At 51.1% G+C, this 12192-nt stretch overlaps 1 protein-coding gene across 1 annotated transcript; it reads left to right on the top strand.

The window, feature by feature from the left end:
• Positions 1-324: 324 nt before the first annotated feature.
• Positions 325-12181, top strand: LOC125425566 (sperm-associated antigen 17-like; the record flags this gene model as incomplete). The annotated part of the gene is made up of 4 exons (XM_048483147.1): positions 325-436; positions 4268-4408; positions 11345-11458; positions 12045-12181. Coding segments are annotated over 4 exons (504 nt in total), but the record flags the coding sequence as incomplete, so codon positions are not given.
• Between the last annotated feature and the right edge of the window lie 11 nt (positions 12182-12192).

The following is a 12192-nucleotide window of genomic DNA, read 5'->3' on the forward strand; positions in this document are numbered from 1 at the left end:
GCCAAAGGCTTTGAGCTTGTGTAATCTCAAAGGAACATGCATGCAGAACTCTTCCCTTCGTTGACTAGACCAGTGAAGCCTGTCCATCCTTTACATTTCTTGGTCTTCTTTCCTTGTTTTTTCGCAAATGTTGGCATGTGTTAAGCACTGGGCTGGAAGACTGCAATCCCTTGTTAAGTCAGTGCTCTTAACTCTGGATCGGTTGCGCTGTGCAAGCATCCAGAACAAAACACAAAGCAGTGCTGCAGACTGACCTTTTCAGATTTCCAGTGTGTTTCATTCCTCCTTGGCGACACCTTTTTCCTCTCACTTTTCATTCTTTAGTTCCTTGGATATAATATGGGAGAGAGCCCCATTCAAGTGACAGGGACTACTCGCTATCTCTTCCCTACGGATGGAGGGCAAATCCAGGCTGAAAAGATCACATTTGTAAAAGGTGATTCCTCTATACTTTCTTGATGTGTTAACAAGTGGTCGGTGTGCCGTGGAAATCAGTGCTGATGATGCAAAACAGCTCCCAGATTAAGCAATGCTTTTTGGAAATAGTTGCTGAGCTGAAGGGACAAGGTGGCTGAGCTGCGAATTAGGAAGCTGTGTACTTGATGTGGCTCCAAATGGCATTTTCCAGCAACCTGACAGAGAGGTGTCGAGGCCACCAAAAATGAAGGGCAGTATGGTGACTGAAGGCAGATAAAGTTAGGAGGGCTGAATGTGGCCACAGGGACCAAAGGGGCCTGGAGACCAGGTAGGTTGATGAGGCTAAGGACCAGGTAACCCCAGGGCAAGGGGGGAGCTGACTCTATATCTAATTCTGAGCTTGACCCCATTATGTGGATTTAAAACACCCACCCAGTGCAGACAACTTGTGGTAGGTGTTTTTCCTGCAAACCCAGAGGAATTTATGGGTTTCTAGAAATATCCAAAAAGTTTTTTTTTAATGTAAAGGGGGTTGACAGCTCCCCTCCCCATGACTGGGAATGTTTGCACGTGTGCAGACAGACACATGCATGGTAGAAACTGTGAAAAAAGGTGGAGAATGGTAAGGATTGGTTGTGAAGGAGGGGAAGGGGGAAGGGAACCAGAAAGGCAGGGGAGAGGGAAAACGATAAGATGGGAGGATGGAGGGGAACCAGAAGGGCAGGGGAGAGGGAAAACGATAAGATGGGAGGATGGAGGCAAACCGGAAGGGCAGGGGAGAGGGAAAACTATAAGATGGGAGGATGGAGGGAAACCGGAAGGGCAAGGGAGAGGGAAAACTATAAGATGGGAGGATGGAGGGGGACCGGAAGGGCAGGGGAGAGGGAAAACTATAAGATGGGAGGATGGAGGGTGACCTGAAGGGCAGGGGAGAGGGAAAACTATAAGATGGGAGGATGGAGGGGAACCGGAAGGGCAGGGGAGAGGGAAAACGATAAGATGGGAGGATGGAGGGGAACCGGAAGGGCAGGGGAGAGGGAAAACGATAAGATGGGAGGATGGAGGGGAACCGGAAGGGCAGGGGAGAGGGAAACTATAAGATGGGAGGATGGAGGGGAACCGGAAGGGCAGGGGAGAGGGAAAACTATAAGATGGGAGGATGGAGGGGAACCGGAAGGGCAGGGGAGAGGGAAAACTATAAGATGGGAGGATGGAGGGGGACCGGAAGGGCAGGGGAGAGGGAAAACTATAAGATGGGAGGATGGAGGGGAACCGGAAGGGCAGGGGAGAGGGAAAACTATAAGATGGGAGGATGGAGGGGAACCGGAAGGGCAGGGGAGAGGGAAAACTATAAGATGGGAGGATGGAGGGGAACCGGAAGGGCAGGGGAGAGGGAAAACTATAAGATGAGAGGATGGAGGGGAACCGGAAGGGCAGGGGAGAGGGAAAACGATAAGATGGGAGGATGGAGGGGAACCGGAAGGGCAGGGGAGAGGGAAAACTATAAGATGGGAGGATGGAGGGGAACCGGAAGGGCAGGGGAGAGGGAAAACGATAAGATGGGAGGATGGAGGGGAACCGGAAGGGCAGGGGAGAGGGAAAACGATAAGATGGGAGGATGGAGGGGAACCGGAAGGGCAGGGGAGAGGGAAAACGATAAGATGGGAGGATGGAGGGGAACCGGAAGGGCAGGGGAGAGGGAAAACTATAAGATGGGAGGATGGAGAAGAACCAGAAGGGCAGGGGAGAGGGAAAACTATAAGATGGGAGGATGGAGGGAAACCGGAAGGGCAGGGGAGAGGGAAAACTATAAGATGGGAGGATGGAGGGAAACCGGAAGGGCAGGGGAGAGGGAAAACTATAAGATGGGAGGATGGAGGGAAACCGGAAGGGCAGGGGAGAGGGAAAACGATAAGATGGGAGGATGGAGGGGAACCGGAAGGGCAGGGGAGAGGGAAAACTATAAGATGGGAGGATGGAGGGGAACCGGAAGGGCAGGGGAGAGGGAAAACGATAAGATGGGAGGATGGAGGGGAACCGGAAGGGCAGGGGAGAGGGAAAACTATAAGATGGGAGGATGGAGGGGAACCGGAAGGGCAGGGGAGAGGGAAAACTATAAGATGGGAGGATGGAGGGGGACCGGAAGGGCAGGGGAGAGGGAAAACTATAAGATGGGAGGATGGAGGGGAACCGGAAGGGCAGGGGAGAGGGAAAATGATAAGATGGGAGGATGGAGGGGAACCGGAAGGGCAGGGGAGAGGGAAAACTATAAGATGGGAGGATGGAGGGGAACCGGAAGGGCAGGGGAGAGGGAAAATGATAAGATGGGAGGATGGAGGGGAACCGGAAGGGCAGGGGAGAGGGAAAACTAAAAGATGGGAGGATGGAGGGGGACCGGAAGGGCAGGGGAGAGGGAAAACTATAAGATGGGAGGATGGAGGGGAACCGGAAGGGCAGGGGAGAGGGAAAACTATAAGATGGGAGGATGGAGGGGAACCGGAAGGGCAGGGGAGAGGGAAAACTATAAGATGGGAGGATGGAGGGGAACCGGAAGGGCAGGGGAGAGGGAAAACTATAAGATGGGAGGATGGAGGGGAACCAGAAGGGCAGGGGAGAGGGAAAACTATAAGATGGGAGGATGGAGGGGGACCGGAAGGGCAGGGGAGAGGGAAAACTATAAGATGGGAGGATGGAGGGGAACCGGAAGGGCAGGGGAGAGGGAAAACTATAAGATGGGAGGATGGAGGGGAACCGGAAGGGCAAGGGAGAGGGAAAACTATAAGATGGGAGGATGGAGGGGGACCGGAAGGGCAGGGGAGAGGGAAAACTATAAGATGGGAGGATGGAGGGTGACCTGAAGGGCAGGGGAGAGGGAAAACTATAAGATGGGAGAATGGAGGGTGACCAGAAGGGCAGGGGAGAGGGAAAACGATAAGATGGGAGGATGGAGGGGAACCGGAAGGGCAGGGGAGAGGGAAAACTATAAGATGGGAGGATGGAGGGGAACCGGAAGGGCAGGGGAGAGGGAAAACTATAAGATGGGAGGATTGAGGGGAACCGGAAGGGCAGGGGAGAGGGAAAACTATAAGATGGGAGGATTGAGGGGAACCGGAAGGGCAGGGGAGAGGGAAAACTATAAGATGGGAGGATGGAAGGTGACCTGAAGGGCAGGGGAGAGGGAAAAATATAAGATGGGAGGATGGAGGGTGACCTGAAGGGCAGGGGAGAGGGAAAACTATAAGATGGGAGGATGGAGGGGAACCGGAAGGGCAGGGGAGAGGGAAAACAATAAGATGGGAGGATGGAGGGGAACCGGAAGGGCAGGGGAGAGGGAAAACTATAAGATGGGAGGATGGAGGGGAACCGGAAGGGCAGGGGAGAGGGAAAACTATAAGATGGGAGGATTGAGGGGAACCGGAAGGGCAGGGGAGAGGGAAAACTATAAGATGGGAGGATGGAACAAAGGAAACCTTTAGCTGAGGTGGGGGGAGTCTTAAAACTAGCAGGTGTGGGCTGAGATTCAAACAATAGGAGAGGTGGCCAGGATCTGTGGGGGGATGAGATTATCCCTCCCGCAAGTCCTCATATATCCCCCACAAGGACTGTATAATTTTATCTTATACTGTGGGAAACTTGTTCTTATATTTTGAACAATTAATAAGAGAAATGAATGCAGGATAGGTAGCTACAGCCTGCATATCTGTCTTTCCACTGGAAACCGATTCAATCAATTTCCTCAATACACACTTCAGCAACTGGTAACGTTTTATTTCTGTCACATGGATTTCACAGACTTTTTGGTAACCATTCTGATGGTGGCTGTCCGTCTTTCTTCCTTTATTTCTCCCAGGGGCAACTATGGTCAAGGTGAAGGTGGTGAAAGACAACCACAGTTTCTTCATTCACATCATAGACCCCAAAGAAATTCAAGAAGACATTCAAAATGATCAAGGAAGTAATGACTTTGTGGAAGAGCAACAGGCTGAGCTGGGTGAGTTAGTAACTGTGAGCTTTGTCAAAGGCTGACCTTATCTGGGGTGATCTGCAGTTATCATAAGAACATAAGAACAAGCCAGCTGGATCAGACCAGAGTCCATCTAGTCCAGCTCTCTGCTACTCACAGTGGCCCACCAAATGCCTTTGGGAGCTCACATGCAGGAGGTGAAAGCAATGGCCTTCTGCGGCTGTTGCTCCCGATCACCTGGTCTGTTAAGGTATTTGCAATCTCAGATCAAAGAGGGTCAAGATTGGTAGCCATAGATCGACTTCTCCTCCATAAATCTGTCCAAGCCCCTTTTAAAGCTATCCGGGTTAGTGGCCATCACCACCTCCTGTGGCAGCATATTCCAAACACCAATCACACGTTGCGTGAAGAAGTGTTTCCTTTTATTAGTCCTAATTCTTCCCCCCAGCATTTTCAATGAATGCCCCCTGGTTCTAGTATTGTGAAAAAGAGAGAAAAATTTCTCTCTGTCAATATTTTCTACCCCATGCATAATTTTATAGACTTCAATCATATCCCCCCTCAGCCGTCTCCTCTCCAAACTAAAGAGTCCCAAACGCTGCAGCCTCTCCTCATAGGGAAGGTGCTCCAGTCCCTCAATCATCCTTGTTGCCCTTCTCTGCACTTTTTCTATCTCCTCAATATCCTTTTTGAGATGCGGCGACCAGAACTGGACACAGTACTCATCAGATCCAGGCCACATATCAAGGGCAGCCAATAACAAGCATACCCGTAGGTCTTCCTGGTACAGAGTAACGTATTTTGCTTTGACATACTAATTGGTCAAGCTACAGAAATCACTAAGCCTCTGGAAATATTGTTGCGATGCCCGCTCACTTATTTATCTGTAAATAAATATAGTAGGTGCAAAATAATGTTCATTTATTCCTTTCTCTATCTCTATTTTGCTGCCACCAGCAATTGCACTCCAAACCTCTTTATAATTTCTTCTGAAGTAGCGTGTCTGAGCTTTAAAGCAGCTTTGAAGGGCTATGTGGTCCTGAGGAAATTACTGGTGTGGGATTTCAGGATACATTTAACAGATTGAAATTTTATTTATATATGTTTTTTAGCTTAAAGGCTTCAAGAAATAATTTAAAACAAACCAAACAGTTTGAGGCAACAACTTCTGCTGAGGTGACCTTCTCTTTACATCAGTCCACTCTCTCACTCCTTTACGTCTCTGGAACCTATTAGGATTTGACTCCATTTCTAGTCTCTCAAGGTTTCTACCTATTTCTTTGGCAATTCTACACTTCATATAACACTATAAGTTTAGCACAGATAGCCTCTCTTTCTTCCAATTTAGCACAATGTCTCTCTCTCAGTCTCTAGCAAAGATTCTCCAGTCACTCTCCAGTTTCAACCAATCGCCTCGCTCTCTCATCCACCTGGTGCACACTCTGGCTTTTTCACACACACCGGTGCAGCACCCCCATGTGGCACCCCCACACACACACTTACTTTAGAAACCCAGCAGGCTGTAGAATAGGCCTGTTTCCTTCCAGGCTTCAAAGGCCCTGGTGGGAACAAAATTTCCCAGGAGACCATGGAAAATGTAGTTCCCACCAAGCCCTTTGAAGCCTGTTCTCCAGTCTGCTCGGTTTGTAATGTTAAGTGTGTGTGGGGGGTGCTGCAGGGGGGCCACGGGGGAAGGGGGAGGGGTCTGGGGGGAATTCCCCCCCCCCGTGACCCAAAACCGTGCGCCCAGTACACGGCGCACCCCCCCTTCCCCTGGTAGCTTCGCCACTGCTCTCATTTCCTTTTGACTCACCTTCCTTTCACAACTGACCTCTCATTTTAAAGAAACACACAGAACATTTTAAATCGTTACAACTGTAAAACAACAATAAGTACAAGTCCGTGTATATGCAGCATTGTGCTTGAATGATTTCCAAGAAAATTAGAAAGACCTGTTCTTTCTTCCCCTTTGCGGAGGAGGCATCCTTTAAATGGGTCCCAGTACCCCAATGGATATTGCGAGGAATACTCCTGGGTTCAGTTTCACGAATCTGACCTACTGGAAAAATGTCCTCCTTGTGGAGTGGCTGCAGAGGTGATCCTGAAATAGACAGTTGATTCTGCATGAAGAGTTCTGAAACTGGAGATCCTTTCAGCGTGTTTCAAATGCTTCATTTTTCATGTTCACAGTCCCACAGGTCATGGGAACTGATTTGCCAACTCCGCACTCTGCAAACGAAGCCAAAACAGTCTAAAGCAAAAGATGAGCACGCTGCCAATGTCGTTTAGCCTTCTTTGAGTTGCGTATTCAAAGAACCAAACCCCTCCCTCAACGCTTAGGTTTTCGTCACAGGGCAGATGCTTCTATGGCGACTCTGTCCAGGTGCAAAAGTACATCACTTATTCTGTCTGCAAAGCAAAGGTGACGCGAGGTTCAATTCATGGAATCCTCACACCTCTCCCGAGAATATTTGAAGAAGAGCTGTGTGGGTGTCATTGAAGTCGGCCCGCGAGGGTCGCAAGGAAGAGGCGAGATGCAGCGATATCATCCGGTGGAGAGAGCCAGCGGCAGGAAGCGTGATCCGTGGATCTGGCAACTCTACCATCCGCTGATCCCTGGCACCTTTTATTAGGGTTTCAATGGGGGCGGACCGGGAGGCGGGAGAGCGGGAGAATACTGTATAGAATATGACATCATGGGGTTGCCTACGTGCGGGAGGAAACGTTCGCGTCTGGGTCTAATCCATACCTGGGGGCGAGCGCCCCTTTGTCCCTTTGTCTGGGACACCTGGTGACCGTGAGTCAGGTAGTTCATGACCTGTGACTCACAGGGGGCCTGGGGGGGTGAGCGTGTGCGCCCAGAAGGACACAGATGGCACAGGCATTCCTGCGCTCTTTCTGAGGCTCTGCTGGGTTCGCGGGGCTCATCCCTACATCTCCCCATTTCTAACGTTTTAGAGTGGGCACCGAATTAGCTAGAACGTTTGCCTCCCCAGGAACTCGCTCAAACTGGTTGAGAACCTGGTTTCTGCGTAGGGGGAAGTCAAAGGGCTTCTTACACACATTACAAGCAAAGTTAGAGATACATTGAACAAAGCAGGATCCAATAATAAGGCATACAATCAAACCAATGCAGAATTGAACGATAGTACTTAACCATCCCCCTGGCAGCTAACTGCAAATAGCAGACCGCCAGTGGGGCAGCACATATTTTAGATCAGACACAATATCTTGCAACTCACGCACTTTCATATGAATCAAATGAGAGTTATCAGAAAGATTAAAACAGCACATATTATTTACATTCTCACAACCTTGATGGTGCAACAACAACAAGTAATCAATAGCGGCACGATTATCTAGGGTCACTTGACGAAGTTCCTGTTGCTCGGAGGCCAGAGCATCCAGAGCAATTGAGGTGGAATTAATGGATTTCACGAGGGCGCAGGCCAAGCGGCCAATAGTCTTAGCATTATAGGAAGTGAGTCCGGGGACTCCCACAAGGGAGATCGCGAGGGAAACATACTCTGCCTTGGAAAGGGCAACCGCGTCGCTCCGACAAGCAGGGTCGAAGAGGAGGGTGGAGCGACGGCGGCGCTTGGGCTCCCAGGATGGAGCCTGAGGCAAAACGATGGTGAGGCGGCTAAGGCAGCAAAGAGTCCCAGCGGAGAGATGGGCGGGGAAATAGTTGAAGGTTCTTTCCCCGCAAGTCCAAAACCAACCTCTAGGGAGCAGGATGTTCCCATACACGGGAGGAATGTCTTCCGTGTGTGTGCAGTTCCAATTGGCCGAGCCGGTGAAGGGGCTTGGGCCGGCTTGTGTTCCCGCCGCGTCGATGATGCGGGCACAAGTATTGGACTCGTGGTTGGCGACAGTCCTGGTGATGAGGGAGAGAGCGCCGGTGGGGAGGGTCCTGACGATGGGCCCCCAGTCAGCACTCATAGAATACCTGATGGAAGAGGCATTCATGAAAGGGCTCAGGCCAGATTCCTCTAGGAAATCTCCAGGGGCTTTGCAGACAGGAAGCAAGCAGGAACTCAGCAAACTTCCCACCCCCAGATACTGGCCCAAGCAGAAGGACGAGACGTTGGCAGCGGCGGCAAACCGCTCCCAGATGTTGGCTTGATTAAGATCCAATAGGGGGTGACCGATTGTCACCAGTAGGAGGCAGCAGAGCAAGCAGATGATGGTGACTGCGGAATTTGCAGTAATAACCGCAAAGATGGCAACGTAGAGATCCTCGGGTGTCTCGGGGCAGCCTCACTGTTGCAGCAGCTCTCGAGCTTGGCTGGTCATTGCCTTGACATCCCCCCAGGTCATCCGGGTCTTCTGCCTGTTCTGGCGCTGGCGGCGGTTCCGTCGAGGCTGCGGGGCAGAATCCTCCAGGGAGATCCGCTCCATCTCCGGGTTGGGGTTGGTTTCCATCTGATGCCACTCCATGGGCTGGCCAGACATGGCGAGCTGGGATCCACAGGGGACCTGTAGGGAGAAGGAATGAAGCATACCCCCTTCCCCAGGTTATGAGAGGGGCCGGGCCTCGTCAAGCTCTGTCTGGGAGCTGGCAGTAGTAGACCTGGGTGTGGGGGAGAGGCTCTGATTGCCTGAAGTGCCTCTCTACAGGGGTGACGTTGCCCAGAGGGAGGGGCGAGCAAGTTTAAATGATTGATGGTGAATAATACTTTAGATATAGTTTGCTGGATGAGACCTAAATTGGGGGGGCCACCTATTCCCCTTTCTTTAGTTTGTTTGGCCAATATTTCCTTGAAGGTGTGGTTGGTCCGTTCAACGATCGCTTGGCGATCTTTATAGCACTGATAACGCAAAGCTGAGACAGGAAGGGCGAAGGGCAAGCGATTAATATGGGGAGCTAGCTTCAACGCGTCATAAGGGCGCGCCAAGGCGATGGTCCAAGCCTCCCGGGAGGGCAGGCGGACCGTCAAGGGATTGTGGGTATGCATACTTAATTTTGCAGAACAATGAACTTCGAGGGCATTTTCACAGAAGGAAACGCATTTGTAAAGGAAAGCAATCATACAGATGAGGGTCAATTCTAAGATCAAAGGACAGGAAGAGGTCTCATAGTGAGATTGAAATTACTTACCGTGACCGTAGGGGCTGTACCGATGAGGCAATACTGCTGTTGAAATTGGACCCAGGCATGCGTGGCTTGGCGCTGGCCAGAGACCGCTCCTGAAGGGGCGGCCTCGGCCAAAGACGCCGGAATGTTCTGGGTCCTTGATAGATTTTGAAGTGACGAAGGCGCTTCGGTTATAATGAACCAAAGCGTCCTTTGGATTTTTAACCTTGGACCCTGAAGAAGGGTCCGGTTTTTAATCCTAGGGCCCTGAAAGGGGGCCCAGTTTTTAATCCAGGGAGGGCTAGCCAGCCAGCTGGCCCTCCCGCCTTAGCTGGTTGAAAAATAGAAAGAGAGAGAGAGAGGGAGAGGGAGAAGACTTCAGAGCAGGAGCTCTAATGTAGAGGGGGGACACGATTAAGGTTGGAAAAACCACACTGAGGAGGGCCCATGGGCTGAATGCACGCGTTTACTGCTCTCAAGTCCTGGAGCAGCCGCCATCGGCCACTCTTTTTCTTGATCACAAACACAGGCGTGTTCCACGGGGAGGTGGAGATCTCAATGTGGCCAGCTGCGAGTTGTTCCCCTACTAGCTGGTGCATGGCAGTCAGCTTTTCTCTGGGCAGCGGCCATTGTTCCACCCAAACTGGGGTCTCAGTGATCCATGTGAGAGGAAGGGCGGTTGGCATGGGCTTATCCATCCCAAACTAAGGTCGTTTTGACTTGGCTCATAAGATCTCTTCCCCACAAGTTAACGTGGATATCCAAGACAATGGGGCGGACTGTGAGCTGCCGCTCAAGCCCTGGGCTGCTGACCGTGAGCGGGCGGATGCTCCATCTCGCGGTTTGCTTTCCACCCACCCTCCAGATGCACGGGCAAGCCTCGGTCGGCCACTGATCAAGCCACTCGGCTGCCCTGATGACGGTTACGTCGGCACCCATGTCCACCAGCCCCTGAAACTGGCGCCCTTCGACGGTGAGCTCCAAATATGGACGGGAGCTACCGATGGGCGTCTCCACCGCTGCTACGGTGGTGCTGGCTGCGCTGTGGTGATTACCTGGGCTCGTGGCCTTTATTGAGCTGGCAGCAGGCAGCGCGTGGGGCAAGGGGATCAGCTGGGCGCAGCTGACTCTGCTGGGCAATTCTTGTGGGATGTTTGTCCACACCTGGATGTGAATGGCTCCCTGGTGTGTGGAATCAATGACCCCTGGAATAACAAGCAACCCCTGCTCAGCGGCAGAGGCCTTAGGCAAAACCAATCCGATGGCCTCTGGGAGAATGGGATCGCTGTATTGAGTGGGAGCAATTAGGATTTCATGAGGGAATTTGAGAGAAAGGGGTTGGATACAAGTGAGAGAGATACCATTAGAAGGAGGTGGTTCTGGCTTCTGTGATGCAGGTTTCGGGCTTTGGAGTCGTTTCAATACTCCCCTCTTTGCTCCTGGGCCGGGGAGAGGCCCGGGTGCGAGTTTCCCGACTTGCACTCGCTCTTCCAGTGGAAGCCTTTCTGGCACAAGGGGCATTTGGTCCTGGGTTTCCCTGGGGGCCCTCGCCTTTTGGAGGCGGACCCCCCTCCGTCAGGGTTGTAGGCCCCCCCACCGGTGTATCAGTGTATTCAATTCTTTGTGATTAGCTGCTTCTACTTAGAGAAACAATAATAACCCCGCTCCATAGTCACTTTGAACAGGCTTACATTTTAGACAGGATGGGAGATGCTTCTTCTTTTGTCTGATTTACACTGATCGGGTGTATTCACTCATCTAATAAAGAAGAGAGGGTAAATATTTGTGCTTTTGTGGGCATGGCTGTCCGTGGAAAGAATGGTTATGGGTCATCGGAAATTAAATTAATAATAAATACAAACTTCATCCTTTTTCCCCCCTTATAGGAAAATTGGTAAACGGAGGTAAAGCGGTGAGCAAATTCGGATCGTTTTCTGCCACGTTGGAAAACGATATTCATCTTTCCTTCAGTTGCTACGGACCTGAAGGAAAAACCCCAGGTACGACAAGCGAGGGGAAGAAAATTCTACAGTTCCAGTCGTAAACCTTTCTTCCTGATGTTCCGTTTTGAATTGTGTTATTGTAAAACCTGACTTTTCCCAATATCTCATCCCTTAAAAATGGACATTTTTCAGTAGCTGAGGTTGTGCTGAATTTAGAATTCTGCAAGGGCCATAGACCAGCTATCATCGGAATAGTACTGAAGGCTATCTTAGCATCCAGGGACGATAGAGAATCCTCCAGCTTTTTCCGCGACTGCTTCTGTAGGGACATATAACTCACCCAGCTCGATCCTTTCAGTGGCTCGATTCCCCACTGAAAAAATGAATCTAGATACATCCAGGTTTGGAAACATTTGGCCCCTTGATGGTCCCCACCGCAGCTTGTGGCCCCCAAACGATCCTTGTTCCCAGCAACACAGCAGCAACACGGGACTCCCCACTGGTTTTTGACTTGTGTGCTGACTTGTGTACCGACTGATTCATCAAACTTGTGTTCCGACTTGTGTTCTGACCGATTCATCAAACTTGTGTCTGATTTTCTGGTCTCTCGCACCGCCTGAAGTTTTTCCTCTCTGCCCCGCAGATAAGAAAGATCCTAACTTAGCAGGCGCTCTGTCCATCCCTTCAGTCAACCTGCCCACGTCCACGTTTACTGCCTCAGCTGTCCCTCCTGCCGCCGCCCCGGCGCCTGGGAAGAACAAGCCTGGTAAAGAAAAATCTGTCAAATCCTT

Source organism: Sphaerodactylus townsendi, unplaced genomic scaffold, assembly GCF_021028975.2.
Source record: "Sphaerodactylus townsendi isolate TG3544 unplaced genomic scaffold, MPM_Stown_v2.3 scaffold_794, whole genome shotgun sequence".
NCBI lineage: Eukaryota > Metazoa > Chordata > Lepidosauria > Squamata > Sphaerodactylidae > Sphaerodactylus > Sphaerodactylus townsendi.